This window comes from Phycomyces blakesleeanus (assembly GCF_001638985.1).
Source record: "Phycomyces blakesleeanus NRRL 1555(-) unplaced genomic scaffold PHYBLscaffold_23, whole genome shotgun sequence".
In the NCBI taxonomy this organism is placed as follows: domain Eukaryota; kingdom Fungi; phylum Mucoromycota; class Mucoromycetes; order Mucorales; family Phycomycetaceae; genus Phycomyces; species Phycomyces blakesleeanus.
In genome coordinates this window covers 940,031-956,671 of record NW_017265156.1, presented here as the reverse complement: position 1 = coordinate 956,671, position 16,641 = coordinate 940,031, and the positions used below count along the sequence as shown (strand labels likewise).

Sequence of the window (16,641 nt, the reverse complement as noted above, 5' to 3'; positions counted from 1 at the left end):
GTCATCCACTTATATATATAGCAGATCAGCTGTCATCCACATATATATATAGCAGATCAGCTAAAATCAGCTTATATATATCTATATCAGATTGGCTGTCATCTACTTATATATATAGCAGATCAGCTGTCATCCACATATATATATAGCAGATCAGCTAAAATCAGCTTATATATATCTATATCAGATTGGCTGTCATCCACTTATATATATAGCAGATCAGCTGTCATCCACATATATATATAGCAGATCAGCTAAAATCAGCTTATATATATCTATATCAGATTGGCTGTCATCCACTTATATATATAGCAGATCAGCTGTCATTCACATATATATATAGCAGATCAGCTAAAATCAGCTTATATATATATCAGATTGGCTGTCATCTACTTATATATATACTAAATCAGCTGTCATTTATTTATATATATATCAGACTGGCTGTCATCTACTTATATATATAGCAGACTAGCTATCATCTACTTATATATATAGCAGATCAGCTGTTATCCACATATATATATAGCAGACTGGCTGTCATCCAGTTATATATATACTAAATCAGCTGTCATTTACTTATATATATATCAGACCGGCTGTCATCTACTTATATATATAGCAGATCAGCTATAATCAGCTTATATATATATATTAGATTGACTGTCATCCACTTATATATATAGCAGATCAGCTATCATTCACTTATATATATAGCAGATCAGCTATTATCTACATATATATAGCAGACTGACTGTCATCCATTTATATATATACCAGATTAGCTGTCATCCACTTATATATATATCAGACTGGCTGTCATCCATTTATATATATACTAGATCAGCTGCCAACAGCTTATATATATGCTAGATTGGCGGTCAACATCTTATATATATACCAGATTGGCAGTCAACAGCTTATATATATGTCAGATCGGTGATCAACACCTTATATATATGCCAGATTGGCGATCAACAGCTTATATATATGTCAGATAGGCAACCAATAGCTTATATATATGTCAGATTGGCAATCAACATCTTATATATATACCAGATTGGCAGTCAACAGCTTATATATATGTCAGATTGGCGATCAACACCTTATATATATGCCAGATTGGCGATCAACAGCTTATATATATGTCAGATTGGCAATCAATAGCTTATATATATGTCAGATTGGCAATCAACACCTTATATATATGCCATATTGGTGATCAACAGCTTATATATATGTCAGATTGGCAATCAATAGCTTATATATATGTCAGATTGGCAATTAATAGCTTATATATATACTAGATCGGCGATCAACAGCTTATATATATGCTAGATTGGTGATCAACAGCTTATATATATGCCAGATCGGTAATCAACAGCTTATATATATGCGAGATCGGTGGTCAATAGCTTATATTTATACTAGATCAACTATCAATAGCTTATATATATATGAGATCAGCTATAATTAGGTTATATATATGGTTAATTAATTGTTATCAGCTTACATAATCTTGCATAATCTTGCATAATCTTGCATAATTATATATAGGCACATATAAGAGAATTTAAACATATATAAAAATATACAAAATAAAGTTTGTGTAACATACGTCATTATGCATATTTGCGTAATGTAAACAATACAATTGCATTGCTGAAAAAAATTGGTAACTTTTGGCTATACTTGTTATATAACGTGCATAATCATGCATAATCTCGCATAAATGATCTACATAAACAATACAATTGAATTCGTGGGAAAAAATGACAAAGAATAGCTTTTTTCGCAAAAAATTTCCTTTTTTGGTTAGTCTGAATGTACCTAGCGTGAGAAGTCTTGGCATTTTTAGTGTGGGAAGATAGATTATATAAATAGCAACTATGTAAAAGCTTGGCATAGAAAAACATTTAACCTTAAACTATCAAAAAGCCGTTCCAACAATAATTAAATATATCTCTTCTAATAAAAGTTCAAATTCTTACTAAGTAATAATTTTTTAAAAAATTTTGCCATATAAAGACAATTTAGTCATATCATATAGAAGTATCAAAATATGTAAAGAACAAGTACAGAATTAATAAAAAATAATTTTCATTTTTTTTTACTAATTTTCTTATAAAAATCAAAATCTTATTATATAGATCTATAAAAACATATATGAACAAGTCAATTTATTAATATGTATTATATTTATGATATATTTATATTATATATATATATAGAAAGATTATAAAAGAGTTGTGAATATATAAAAAATGAAAGATTAAATATGATTAGAGTATGTAACTTGTATTTAACGAGATAATCAGATATGACTTGGATATTGACAAGTGTGAATATATATAATGTGATAGATCCAATGCTATTGACTAATATCAGAGATAGATAAAATGTTATTAATATATATAAGTAGTAAATCTGATGTTATAAGTTTATATATAAATTATATTGGTTGTTATTCATTTTTATATATAGCAGCTTGATTATGATCAGTATATATATATATATTAGATTATTTATTATTAGTTTATATATATAACAAATTAGTAATCATTAATCTATATATATATTGCATTGACTGTTATTAATTTATATATATTGCAAATTGGCTATTATCAGTCTATATATATATTAAATCATCTGTTATTAGTATATATATATATATATCAGATCAGCTATTATCAACTTATATATATAGCATATGAGTTATAATCAGCTTACATATATATATAGCAGATCAGCTATAATTAGCTTATATATATATCAGATTGGCTGTCATCTACTTATATATATACTAAATCAGCTGTCATTTACTTATATATATAGCAGATCAGCTATCATCTACTTATATATATAGCAAATCAGTTGTCATCCACTTATATGTATAGCAGATCAACTGTCATCCACTTATATATATATCAGATCAGCTATCATTCACTTATATATATATCAGATCAGCTGTCATCCACTTATATATATATCAGACTGGCTGTTATCGACTTATATATATAGCAGACCAGCTGTCATCCACTTATATATATAGCAGATCAGCTATCATTCACTTATATATATAGCAGATCAGCTGTTATCTACATATATATAGCAGACTGACTGTCATCCATTTATATATATACCAGATTAGCTGTCATCCACTTATATATATATCAGACCAGCTGTCATCCACTTATATATATAGCAGATCAGCTATCATTCACTTATATATATAGCAGATCAGCTGTTATCTACATATATATAGCAGACTGACTGTCATCCATTTATATATATACCAGATTAGCTGTCATCCACTTATATATATAGCACTGGAAAAATAGGGTAATTTCATCTGGATCAAATGTACCAAAAATGTAGATGATTGAGCTGATATCATCACAATTTTTGTGATATATCATTTTGAGCAATGGTACGATATCATCTATGGTACTGATGCATATCATCATAACAACGGGTACACGAAAACCCAATGTAGAACGATTGTCAGTCCGCAAACTATGGAAACTGAATAAATATTGTAGTTACGCTTTACTCCTATCGAGTCTACCTCTTTATGTATTATATTTTGAGGTCTATAAAGAGCTAGCGTCCTATATTATTATTTTTACTAGGTTTTTTTATTGGCTGCAGAAATGCTTTAAAAACTATCAAAGAGATGATTGTAGGTTTTTTACAATATAAAGAAATGATGATAGTTGGTTTTTTATACATGCTCAAAGTGATGAAACTAGGTTTTTTATACACACAAAAGCAATGAAACTAGGTTTTTTTACAATGGAAAAGAGAAACAAAGCATGGGTAGATTTTTATAAACAAGCCTCTTTGGTTTGTTTATTTATTTTACTTTTATTTATTTATTTTTTGGAAAAAATTGGGTTATACATTTTTTGTTCAATTTTGTTTTATTTGATAGGAAAATCTTTTCTAGATAAAAATCCTAATTTCGCGACAGTTTTGATACTATTACTATTATAATCGCTAATACTTCTTGCTCGCTATATATAATTTAAAGCCTTCCGGGAGTAGACATGGAATACATACTTTAATAGCGGGAATGCTATTAAAAAATGATTAATAGAAAAGAAGAATTAGTAAATAATTTAAATTGAAATTTCTTCATAAATACTTACAAGGCGGAGAAGACTTGACATAAAATTGATATAAACATGTTCTTCAGAATTATCAAGACAATACCAGTAGTCTTTGAATAGAGATACATTCTAAAAATGAATAATTATTAATATTGTGCATAGTAAAGGCGTATTTATTAAATATATTGTAGTTAACTTACCAAATATTACTGATTATACGTCTTCGTGCATAATATTAGACATAACTAATAAATCATAATAAAAATAAATATATATCTATGAGGAAGACAAAAGAATAATTTGAATTTTTTTTAAGAAAAAAACTTATCATCATGTTCGATTAAGAGATGATGAGACTCAATGGAAATGAGTAGCAATGGCTAGACAAACAATATGATGAGTAACAAAGATCTGTAAGATAATGATATCTTACCTTGATATATCAGACAGAGTATAGCCAAACAAAGAGACACATATTTGGTATTGAGCTATAAAAGAAAGAAAAAATTATAAGTGAAATTGTAAAAACATAAGCAAAAGAGAAACAAAGAAAATATCAATAATAAATGTTGTTAAAAGAAAAAAAAAAGGAAAAAAAAAAAAACTTGTCTTAAAATCCAGTTTGACCCTGACAAAATGCGGGCTGTAAAAAGTAATACTCCAAAAGAAGATGACCACCGTCATCTTGAAATACTACTTTGTGCCTCATTGAGTTAGAAAAGAAGTTGTCTAAATGTGGATCAAGCGGTTGGGAGATGTGCTTAAATATCAAATGAAAGGTAGAGAGTTAATCTGCACCGCTTATCCTCTTTACTAGTATGTGAATTTTAAATATGATATAACAAGTGTAGTGAATTGTACAATATTAGTTGAAAATTATTAATATTTATTTTATTAACAGAAAATGACAAAGCGTATTCCTACTGCTCCCCGCCGACCCAACCTACGCATGAATGCTGTTCTTAATAGCACAATTGCAGGTGTTGTTGCTCCAATTGATACACCAACTCCAGAAGTAGCAGTTGACACAGCCCCTGAAGTTCAAGTCGCTGTGACCCCAATGGATTACGTCCTTACCTTGTTGGCAGCCAACAATGTGTCGATGCAATCCTTGCAAGAAAATGCAAAAGGAGTGACTGATGCAATAACTCATTTGAAGAATGGCCTGGATTTGTCCAACAAGACAAATGAATTTTTGAAGAACTCGGTCCTTCAGCTCATGACTGAAAATGCTGAAATAAAAAAGGCAATGACCAGCCAAAATTCCGTGATGCCTTCTGCTGTACCAGCGGATTCTTCTTCTTTTATGGATGATGATCTTGACCTTGGAGCGAAACATCATCCCTTGATTTCTGTAAGTAAATTGATAATAATAACATTACTGATTAATATATCTAATACTGTTTTTATAGCAACTTATCAATAGTTACATCAAGAAACCGAACTTTGTTAGCACAGACCCGCTCAAAGTTGCTGAGAATAATAATAGATCAGCATGGTCAATGACTGGCACGTATGGCGACAAGTACAACAAGACACTTGCACTGGCTCTCTTCAAGTACCTGAGACCTCAAAGATGTTGCACAAATGTGTCAAAGAGTGTCATTATGAATATAATAAAGAATCACTACCAAAATCAAGTGCGAGTCTTCCGGACCTCAGCAGAGAAGATTATGGCTAGAAATAAAGCTGGAAGAAGACGCAACAGAAAGAAGACCATAAGTTTTAAAATAAAGTTAATTTACTATTGATTTAATGTTTTAATACAATACTCTTTGGTAGCTTCTTGACCGTCGTATTATCACGTACCAGACATACACAGAGGCTATTCATGAGGGCATGAATCGATATGATTGCGGAAATATTCTTTCTATTGACGTGATGTCTGATGGCGAGTCGGATGGAGATAACAAAGTGCGGGCATATCGTCCCAGCTGGAGAACTGATGAGGTAATGTTAAACATCTATTTATGTTTTAAAGAAAATAATAATACTTTATTAATACTATTTATTCTTTAAACCAGCTCCAGACATTTATTAGTACTATTGATGAACTTACTGTTATCCGTTTGAAGAAAAATTCAGAAAGCTTGAAAAAGCGCATCCCTTATGAGAAAGAAGTGAGCATTCCCGAGAATTTGGCAGTCACTTTACCAGATTGGTGCTTTTCAAAATAAATCTTTTTTTTCTTGCTAACTATTTTAGAGTCTTTTTTCTACTTGTTTATGTTTACGGATTAGCATGATGTATACAGATGCATGTATAGCATGCCAAGTACAAACAAAAATTTATAGAAATAATAAATAATAAACGTGCAGCTATATATATTAGTCTGTATTAATTAATATTTTTTTATACGTGTTTTATTTTTGTATTTGCATCTAAATATATATTTTTCGTGGCAAAGGAACTACACACATCTGAACTTCGCCTTCTAGACCAAGGTGCTCGCCTACTGCGACTGGATAGCAGATTCTATGCACTGGGAGAATGCTGTTCATGCTGTCATCTTCGAACCCCACCTCATTCACCTCAACTCCTTCTCCTGCTCTGGGCTGAAGTAAAACTTCCTTGTACCATCATACATATGCAAATACATGCTGGCTTGTAAGATCAGCAAACGAGTTTACAGCAGTATTGACAAAGAGGTACTGGATTTGGCCTGCGTACGGCTTGGTACTTCTACCATCACTTGTCTCAAACAAGGCTTGCATCAACTACCCGCACTGATTCTTTGTTTTGCTCTTGTAGATTTACCCGAGAAGATTGATTGATTCAAACTTCTGTATCCGGTTATTAACACAATTATTGGAATGACCAGACTGACAATAATGAACAAGAGTTTGATCATTGTATGACTCGTGAAAGTATTCCAACAAATGCTCATACTTGGATTCATCCATGGAAATGTTCCACTTTAGAGCTAAAGGAAGTGCGAAAGGGGGCAAAGGCTTGTTTCCCTTGACGATATCAAAGTTGATCTCAGAAGAATTAAGAAAAGCATTGATATCGAATTGGATTGAGGTGGCAGTAGAAGTGGAAGTAGAAGTGGTAATGGAATTGGCAGTGGATGCAGTGAGCTCAAGGATGATTGCTAAATGCTCAGATTGAGTTATTAGCAAAGTTTGGCAAATAAGATCTCTCTGGTATGCTTCATCAAGATACTTCTTCATATAGGTTCTCTCAAACCCATCTTTTCTATTTGCCGCATAGTTTTTTAAGATACCATTGCATCTTTCAAAACTAAAAAGCCAATAGCCATAAACCGGACCAAAGTTCAGTACAGTCTCTCGCAGATGAAGATGGAGATGCATGTTTGGCAAAAGAAACGGGACTTTATATAACTTCTCGCACTCTCTGCAGAAGGCCTCCAAAGATTGATGGGCTTCATCAAGGTGAGCCGTAGATATGCTTGGCATTGAGAGGTACTGGCATGCATTGACAAATGTTGTCCAGTTACTGAGATGAGCTTCAGGTAGACGACCACGCAGAAGAACAGGAAAGTACACCAAGTACCAAGACTTCCATTTGTTGGCATTCATGAATGGGAAGCCATGCCCAATCTTTGTCCCTAATGGCGTGTAGTCCTCTGGCAGTACCATCTTGTCAGCATCCAACTGCATTTCAGCCAAGTGTGCATCTGTGATGAGACCTGAAGATCTCCATTTCTCCATTATTCTCTTTGCTGTTTTGAGGTACAGGTTGTGTATCGGATTGATGACAGTGCATTCTACAAGGTTAAAGTAAACCAGGTCATGCAATTCTGACCATCGGACACCATTTTCCCTCTCCAATCTCTTTCTTTGTGCATCACTGCTGGCCATTCTCCACAACTTGACATCACAACAGTTTTTGGCATCAGTGCGAGGCACCCACTCAGAAAGTACGAACGCAGAGTAGTCCGCAGCATTGGAGTCTGAAAGGCAAGGGAACTGTTGGTTGCACTTATTGCACGCACATGTGCTTGAATGAGAGGTAAACCCACAATTCTTACGGGTGGCAGGAATGTCACAAGCAATGGGAAGAAGGACAGAACGGACAAGAGCACCAGATGGGCACTGTATGGTAGGCATCACCACACCACCATACAACTGGTTGAGTTCCGCAACAAGGGGACAGAGGTAGTGATTGATTTCACTTGTCTTTGCTTCCTTGGGCCCTGGCATGAGACCAACGAGAACAACATTCTCCTTCTTGTACCGTTCCAATCTTGGCAAGTTGTTGATGCAAAGGTATATCACACCACAGGAGTAAGTGATCCCATCGAAAGGTTGAAACCAATCGATGTTCATGGTAAGCATTATGGAGCGCTCATGATTCACAAACGGTGAACCATTGCTATCCTTCAGACTGTTCCACTTCGTACCGTCGTAAATGTCAAACATCATGCCTGGAACTTGCACTCTGATTCTCCAATGGTTGATGGTGTCTTCGAATCCAGGGCGGCAAAAAAGGATAGACAACGTTTTGATTATGGAGTTATACATGTAGATCTTTTTGGGGATAGTCAAGGCTCTTGATGTTGCAAAGAAAAGAGCGTTTCCACATTCTCTACCAGAGAGTCTCTCGAAATTACAGCACTCTGGAACAACATCGGACTCTTCGTATACTTTGTTATAATCGCCACATGCAACAAACCGCTGGACACCTCGAGTCACGTCGCTGAGACCGGTCATAGAGTTGACACCGCTCATACTGAGGGGAAGACGGAAAGACTGTCCAAAGTGTGCCAATACTTCGTTAAGAAACTTTAACAGAACAGCACCACCAGAATTGACAACATATTTGGATATGAAGAAGGCAGCAAAAGAAGCAATGAAAGCATGAATAGGATCGACTGGCATATTGGATGAAGAAAAGTGTTCTATTTGAAAAAAAAATCAATACTTGTTGACTTTATTGATTTATATGTGCTTTTTGTACTAACCTCTAACATCATCAGATTCATCGTCAGAAATATCCAAAATGGTTGCTTCAATGACACCCTCATCTTCGCTTTCAGAATCAAACAAGGAATCAATGCCAAAAAGAGGTAAGTCTTCGGCTGTTTTGTTAGGTAAAAAAGAATCAAATTATTAGATATTATAAATGATTATAAAACTTTAATAAAAATACTATGCATACCTTCAACTTGATCTTCGTCATCAACATTGTCTTCAAAGTCAATCTCCATGTCATTGTCATTCGACATTACTTCTATAACTGAGGCTATATTATATGAAAATAAATATTTAATTAAAATTGTCTCAATAATAATTTTCTTAAATTTGAACTTACAAGAAGATCTTGACTGATATTGTCTCACGATATCCTGTTGTACATGTCTTCTGAGTGTTTGGGTAGACACCAAAACAAATCCCATACTATTGGAAGAGCATTTAGAGCACTTGCATTCTGAATTGTTGTTGTTGTTTGACATATTGTGTGCGTGTGTTTTATTTTTTAAGTCTTTAGAATTGACAAGAATAGAAAATTGTTCAGGAACACAATTTAATATATATCTTTCCAAATTATACCAGCTTCCAAAATGACATAGTTTATTCCGGTTGTTAAAATGGGAAGTTCTCTAAACAGTAATTGATTGCCTCATTCTAAAATACAATAATACACGCTTTTGTTAAAACATGTCGTCATATACATTTTATTGGCTGTAGAGCATATACAACAAAAATATTTGTAGTAATATCATGACCATTAATCTCATCATACTTATAAATAAATATTACAGCAATAAAAAGCTTTATTATCTCACTCAAAAGATATCATTTAGTTTACGTTTCCTACAACTATTGACTCTGCGACATGGCTACAAGTCCCAAAAAGAAATCTGGCAGACATTTTTTACAAAAAAGAGTAAACTCGTTTTTTTATTCAATAAAACAGACCGAGCGTTATCATCGCCGTCGAAAATAAAAAAGACAAAAGTGATGGAAATTTAAGCTACCACTCCACAAATAATAGTACCCTACGCCATAGATGAAATTACCCTATTTTTCCAGTGAGACCAGCTGTCATCCACTTATATATATAGCAGATCAGCTATCATTCACTTATATATATAGCAGATCAGCTGTTATCTACATATATATAGCAGACTGACTGTCATCCATTTATATATATACTAGATTAGCTGTCATTTACTTATATATATAGCAGACTGACAGTCATCTATTTATATATATACCAGATTAGCTGTCATCCACCTATATATATATCAGACTGGCTGTTATCCACTTATATATATAGCAGACCAGCTGTCATCTACTTATATATATAGCAGATCAGCTATCATTCACTTATATATATAGCAGATCAGCTGTTATCTACATATACATAGCAGACTGACTGTCATCCATTTATATATATACCAGATTAGCTGTCATCCACCTATATATATATCAGACTGGCTGTTATCCACCTATATATATATCAGACCGGCTGTCATCTACTTATATATATAGCAGATCAGCTATAATCAGCTTATATATATATATTAGATTGACTGTCATCCACTTATATATATAGCAGATCAGCTATCATCCACTTATATATATATCAGATCAGCTATCATTCACTTATATATATATCAGATCAGCTGTTATCTACATATATATAGCAGACTGACTGTCATCCATTTATATATATACCAGATTAGCTGTCATTTACTTATATATATAGCAGACCAGCTGTCATCCACTTATATATATAGCATATCAGCTATCATTCACTTATATATATAGCAGATCAGCTGTTATCTACATATATATAGCAGACTGACTGTCATCCATTTATATATATACCAGATTAGCTGTCATTTACTTATATATATAGCAGACTGGCTGTCATCCATTTATATATATACTAGATCAGCTGTCAACAGCTTATATATATGCTAGATTGGCAGTCAACATCTTATATATATGTCAGATTGGCAATCAATAGCTTATATATATGTCAGATTGGCAATCAACACCTTATATATATGTCATATTGGCGATCAACAGCTTATATATATGTCAGATTGGCAATCAATAGCTTATATATATGTCAGATTGGCAATCAATAGCTTATATATATGCTAGATTGGCAATCAACAGCTTATATATATGCCAGATCGGTAATCAACAGCTTATATATATGCGAGATTGGTGGTCAACAGCTTATATTTATACTAGATCAACTATCAATAGCTTATATATATATGAGATCAGCTATAATTAGTTTATATATATGGTTAATTAATTGTTATCAGCTTACATAATCTTGCATAATCTTGCATAATCTTGCATAATTATATATAGGCACATATAAGAGAATTTAAACATATATAAAAATATACAAAATAAAGTTTGTGTAACATACGTCATTATGCATATTCGCGTAATGTAAACAATACAATTGCATTGCTGAAAAAAATTGGTAACTTTTGGCTATACTTGTTATATAATATGCATAATCATGCATAATCTCGCATAAATGATCTACATAAACAATACAATTGAATTCGTAGGAAAAAATGACAAAGAATAGCTTTTTTCACAAAAAATTTTCTTTTTTGGTTAGTCTGAATGTACCTAGCGTGAGAAGTCTTGGCATTTTTAGTGTGGGAAGATAGGTTATATAAATAGCAACTATGTAAAAGCTTGGCATGGAAAAACATTTAACTTTAAACTATCAAAAAGCCGTTCCGACAATAATTAAATATATCTCTTCTAATAAAAGTTCAAATTCTTACTAAGTAATAATTTTTTAAAACATTTTGCCATATAAAGACAATTTAGTCATATCATATAGAAGTATCAAAATATGTAAAGAACAAGTACAGAATTAATAAAAAATAATTTTCATTTTTTTTTACTAATTTTCTTATAAAAATCAAAATCTTATTATATAGATCTATAAAAACATATATGAACAAGTCAATTTATTAATATGTATTATATTTATGATATATTTATATTATATATATATGTAGAAAGATTATAAAAGAGTTGTGAATATATAAAAAATGAAAGATTAAATATGATTAGAGTATGTAACTTGTATTTAATGAGATGATCAGATATGACTTGGATATTGATAAGTGTGAATATATATAATGTGATAGATCCAATGCTATTGACTAATATCAGAGATAGATAAAATGTTATTAATATATATAAGTAGTAAATCTGATGTTATAAGTTTATATATAAATTATATTGGTTGTTATTCATTTTTATATATAGCAGCTTGATTATGATCAGTCTATATATATATATTAGATTATTTATTATTAGTTTATATATATAACAAATTAGTAATCATTAATCTATATATATATTACATTGACTGTTATTAATTTATATATATTGCAAATTGGCTATTATCAGTCTATATATGTATTAAATCATCTGTTATTAGTATATATATATATATATCAGATCAGCTATTATCAACTTATATATATAGCATATGAGTTATAATCAGCTTACATATATATTAGATTAGTTATTATGTGCTTATATATATACTATGTTAGCTATGATCAACTTATAGATATATAAAAATGACTATCAATAGTTTATATATATATAATATATTAGTTTTTGTCAGCTTATATAAGTATATAATTAGCTATCATCAATATATAGATATATTAAATTGACTATCACTAGTTTATATATATATATCAGATCAGGTGCCATCAGCTTATATATATATTAAATTGATCATAATCAGTATGTATATATATTGGATCAGTTACAATCAGCTTATATATATATTAAATTATCTAATATCAGCTTGTATATATATCAAATTGATTATAATCAGTTTATATATATATTAGATCAGCTATAATTAGCTTATATATATATATTAAATTGACTGTCATGCACTTATATATATAGCAGATCAGCTATCATCCACTTATATATATAGCAAATCAGTTGTCATCCACTTATATGTATAGCAGATCAGCTGTCATCTACATATATATATAGCAGATCAGCTATAATTAGCTTATATATATATCAGATTGGCTGTCATCTACTTATATATATACTAAATCAGCTGTCATTTATTTATATATATATCAGACTGGCTGTCATCTACTTATATATATAGCAGACTAGCTATCATCCACTTATATATATAGCAGATCAGCTGTTATCCACATATATATATAGCAGACTGGCTGTCATCTATTTATATATATACTAAATCAGCTGTCATTTACTTATATATATATCAGACCGGCTGTCATCCACTTATATATATATCAGATGAGCTGTCATTTACTTATATATATATCAGATTGACTGTCATCCACCTATATATATATCAGATCAGCTATAATCAGCTTATATATATATCAGATTGACTGTCATCCACTTATATATATATGAGATCGGCTATCATTTACTTATATATATATCAGATCAGCTATCATTCACTTATATATATATCAGATCAGCTGTCATCTACTTATATATATAGCAGACACTGGAAAAATGACCTGACATACGTATGTGTACATGCGTAGTTACTCAGGTGTCAAGATGAGGTTTAACATTAAGTCCAGATACATATCACCATGTAACAAGTTCGTCTTAGCACCATGTGCCATGACCAGCTATACACATGTGTGGGGTCAAATAAAAATGACGGGGATATAGTTCTTTAGCACTTTCAGTGTGTTGATCTGACTTGGGATATTGAAAAGAGTTTTTTGAAACCAAGGTTTTATTTTTATATGTTTTATATGGAGCTTTAAAGGTGGATAATATATTTATTTTCGATCTTGACACAGTAGTATAGTTCAACATTACATCTCTTTGTTATCTTTTATATCCAATTAAATTTAATATTTGAGCAATTCTTTGGATTCTGAACCATAGTATAGTTCAATCGTTTTTATTTTAATTTCAGAAATTGTTTTATTGGTAAAAGTTTATAATAGTATTTATTTGGAAAGAACAGAATGTTTCTAGAACTATAACAATCTTATAGTATTGATTTATTGGATATCCGTTATTGCTTCTACTGGTCTGCTTGATACTGTTTGAATAGAATAATTATCTACAGAAAAGAAATACCTGAAAATATAAAAAGAAAGCAGACTGTTTTTTGAAATACAACAGTCTTTAAGAAGCATAGAAAAATTATTAGCTGTATGCTGGGTACTACATTTAATGTAGTATGCTTTTACATTTTGTATACACTTTTATACTTACATTGTAAATATTGGAAAAGAGCGAGCAAAAAATAGATGTTGATATTGATAATCCATGGCATTCCTTATGATATCTTTCACTATAAAAACAATGAAAAACATTAATTTTTGTGAATCGAATAAAATAATAAATAATTTATATACCAGTAGCAAGAATATATATTAACAGAGATAGATTGTCTTTGTAAACACTTGATAGAACTCTAGTGAAAAATAATAATATTTTATGTTAACACATTATAATATTAATATAACTAAAATAAAAAATAAAGTAGTGATTCTTACCATGTAATGTCATTTCCAGCTGTATAATGTAAGGGAAATCAAAGACGGGATCAATAGTGTTCATCTATAATAAGACTTTATTTTAGTAAGATACATGTCAAAATAATATATATATATATACTACCTTGATGTTTTTAACTAAATTCATTTGTAGCAGTTATTCTTGATGATCAAGTCTGTAATAAAAAAAACAAGTCAGAAGGATTTTTATAGATGTCAATTTCGCAAAATATAATATTGACCTTTGTTAATCTGGACAGCGATTGTGAAATGAATGCATTTAAATGAGAGCAAACGAGTATCTATTATGATAATAAAAGAATGTATTAATTTTTATTGCTTATAAAAAAGTATTTAATAAAGAAGTATGTTACCAAAAAAAAAGCCACTAATATAATAATGACAAACGTTGGAAAAGAGGAAAGGAGCAGAAAAGAAGAAAGAAAAAGACGTAAATTTTTTTTCGCATTTGAAACAAAATACCGAAAAGCTTATCCAATAAACGATAGCAAAAAAAAACTGAAAAGAGGTGATCAATTGAGGCCAAAAAATGTATCAAGGCCGATTTGCATCTCAGTGTTTCAAGAAGTTGTCTTTGAAGTGTTCCTGAAGCATCACTACCGCCTATAAATACTTAATATTTCTACTTGCAATTCAATGTCACTCACTCTTGATTATATCATCTCAACAAATCTATGTTGCGAATTTATTGTAATTTACATAACATAATAGATGGATTGTCTCTTACAAAAGAGAATAAAAAAGAAAAAGAACTAATATTAACAATTGAAAATATTATAATGTATTACAGATAATGCCTACCCCCAACTGCAGACTTGCTCCTTCTCTTGCTAGCACTGATGTCCAGTTGCTACAAGCTTTGAATGCGATGAAAGAAGAGATGAAGGCCATGAAGGATAAAATCACATTGATGGATACAAGAATTGGTGTAGTGATCACCAGTAACGCAACCGCCATTAATGGCATTGATGCCTTGTCTGCCCTCCCAGCATCTGCGCATGTGCCCACTAGTGTTGCATCCACTTCTGCTGCCCTTCCCATCACCGAATCAAGTGATACTAATGCTGTATTTGTAAGTATAAAGATACAAAAGACACTTGCCAATCTTGTTGCTAATTAAAATATAATAGGGATACATTCATGGTTATATGTGGAACCCAAAGCTAAAATCAAGAGACCAGGCAGAAATCCAAGCAAATGCCATAAAACCAAAGTGGGCAGTTGATGTTCGTTTTGATCGCTCTCCAAATAGAGAGTTAGTCAAACAACTCTTGTATTACTTGGAAAAGAAGTTTGCTGACACTGATATGAGGACACGCAACCTTTGTAAGTGTATATATACAAACTTCTGTAGTAGACGTCGCCAGCAAAGGGAACTTCCGGAAACAAGATGAGCCTTGAATACTAATTCAAGAAGATCTGGCCGTGAAACTGATGTAAACTATATTTTCAATTTATGCTAAATAATAACAATTAGAATATTAATTGTATTGTCTTTTTCCTTTAGAACTACACTCACCATCGCCTTGCTTATGATGCTTACAAGGCTGACATTGATCTCAAGATGGGTTGAAACTGCTCTGGACTGATCCAAAAGTCAGTCATGTCTGAAGGCGAATCAAACGATGATATGTCCCCCTCTCAGCCAAGAAATGAGATTTGTGTTGCTCGCCCAAGTTGGAGAAGTGACGAGGTAAAACCTAACAGTTTTCTTTTTTGAATGATGCCAGGCTGAATGTTAATATATGTTTATTACTTAGCTTAACAAATTCATTACGGAGGTTGACTCGTTTGTTGTTAAGCAATTGGGTGCAAATTCCCGCCAACTGCTTAAGAGAGTTTATGGTAGAACAGTGGAATCAACAGTCCCAATTGATTTAGATCCTGCTCTACCTCAATGGGCTCTTAAATATGGGTCATAAATAAAACTCATTTTTTGTCGTTTTTTTTCTTTTACTCTCAAAATTTCTTAACACATATGTATTGTTCGCAACATATATAATAAGA

At 31.4% G+C, this 16,641-nt stretch overlaps 5 protein-coding genes across 5 annotated transcripts; 3 read left to right on the top strand and 2 right to left on the bottom strand.

Moving 5' to 3' along the window:
• Positions 1 to 5,016: 5,016 nt before the first annotated feature.
• PHYBLDRAFT_67203 (hypothetical protein) lies at positions 5,017 to 5,538 on the top strand (the record flags this gene model as incomplete). Its single annotated transcript, XM_018441753.1, has 2 exons — positions 5,017 to 5,470; positions 5,525 to 5,538. 2 exons carry the CDS (start codon positions 5,017 to 5,019, stop codon positions 5,536 to 5,538), a joined length of 468 nt encoding a protein of 155 aa, XP_018287154.1.
• A 955-nt stretch (positions 5,539 to 6,493) lies between these two features.
• PHYBLDRAFT_172942 (hypothetical protein) lies at positions 6,494 to 9,531 on the bottom strand (the record flags this gene model as incomplete). Its single annotated transcript, XM_018436898.1, has 6 exons — positions 6,494 to 6,662; positions 6,870 to 7,928; positions 8,598 to 8,976; positions 9,040 to 9,156; positions 9,237 to 9,320; positions 9,390 to 9,531. 6 exons carry the CDS (start codon positions 9,529 to 9,531, stop codon positions 6,494 to 6,496), a joined length of 1,950 nt encoding a protein of 649 aa, XP_018287153.1.
• A 4,581-nt stretch (positions 9,532 to 14,112) lies between these two features.
• On the bottom strand, positions 14,113 to 14,761 carry PHYBLDRAFT_172941 (hypothetical protein; the record flags this gene model as incomplete). Its single annotated transcript, XM_018436897.1, has 5 exons — positions 14,113 to 14,191; positions 14,330 to 14,408; positions 14,473 to 14,529; positions 14,614 to 14,677; positions 14,738 to 14,761. The coding sequence occupies 5 exons, from the start codon at positions 14,759 to 14,761 to the stop codon at positions 14,113 to 14,115; spliced, it is 303 nt and encodes a 100-aa protein (XP_018287152.1).
• Positions 14,762 to 15,427: 666 nt separating this feature from the next.
• Positions 15,428 to 16,207, top strand: PHYBLDRAFT_150103 (hypothetical protein; the record flags this gene model as incomplete). Its single annotated transcript, XM_018432403.1, has 4 exons — positions 15,428 to 15,706; positions 15,765 to 15,960; positions 16,030 to 16,070; positions 16,142 to 16,207. The coding sequence occupies 4 exons, from the start codon at positions 15,428 to 15,430 to the stop codon at positions 16,205 to 16,207; spliced, it is 582 nt and encodes a 193-aa protein (XP_018287151.1).
• A 30-nt stretch (positions 16,208 to 16,237) lies between these two features.
• PHYBLDRAFT_150102 (hypothetical protein) lies at positions 16,238 to 16,556 on the top strand (the record flags this gene model as incomplete). The annotated part of the gene is made up of 2 exons (XM_018432402.1): positions 16,238 to 16,327; positions 16,395 to 16,556. The coding sequence occupies 2 exons, from the start codon at positions 16,238 to 16,240 to the stop codon at positions 16,554 to 16,556; spliced, it is 252 nt and encodes an 83-aa protein (XP_018287150.1).
• Between the last annotated feature and the right edge of the window lie 85 nt (positions 16,557 to 16,641).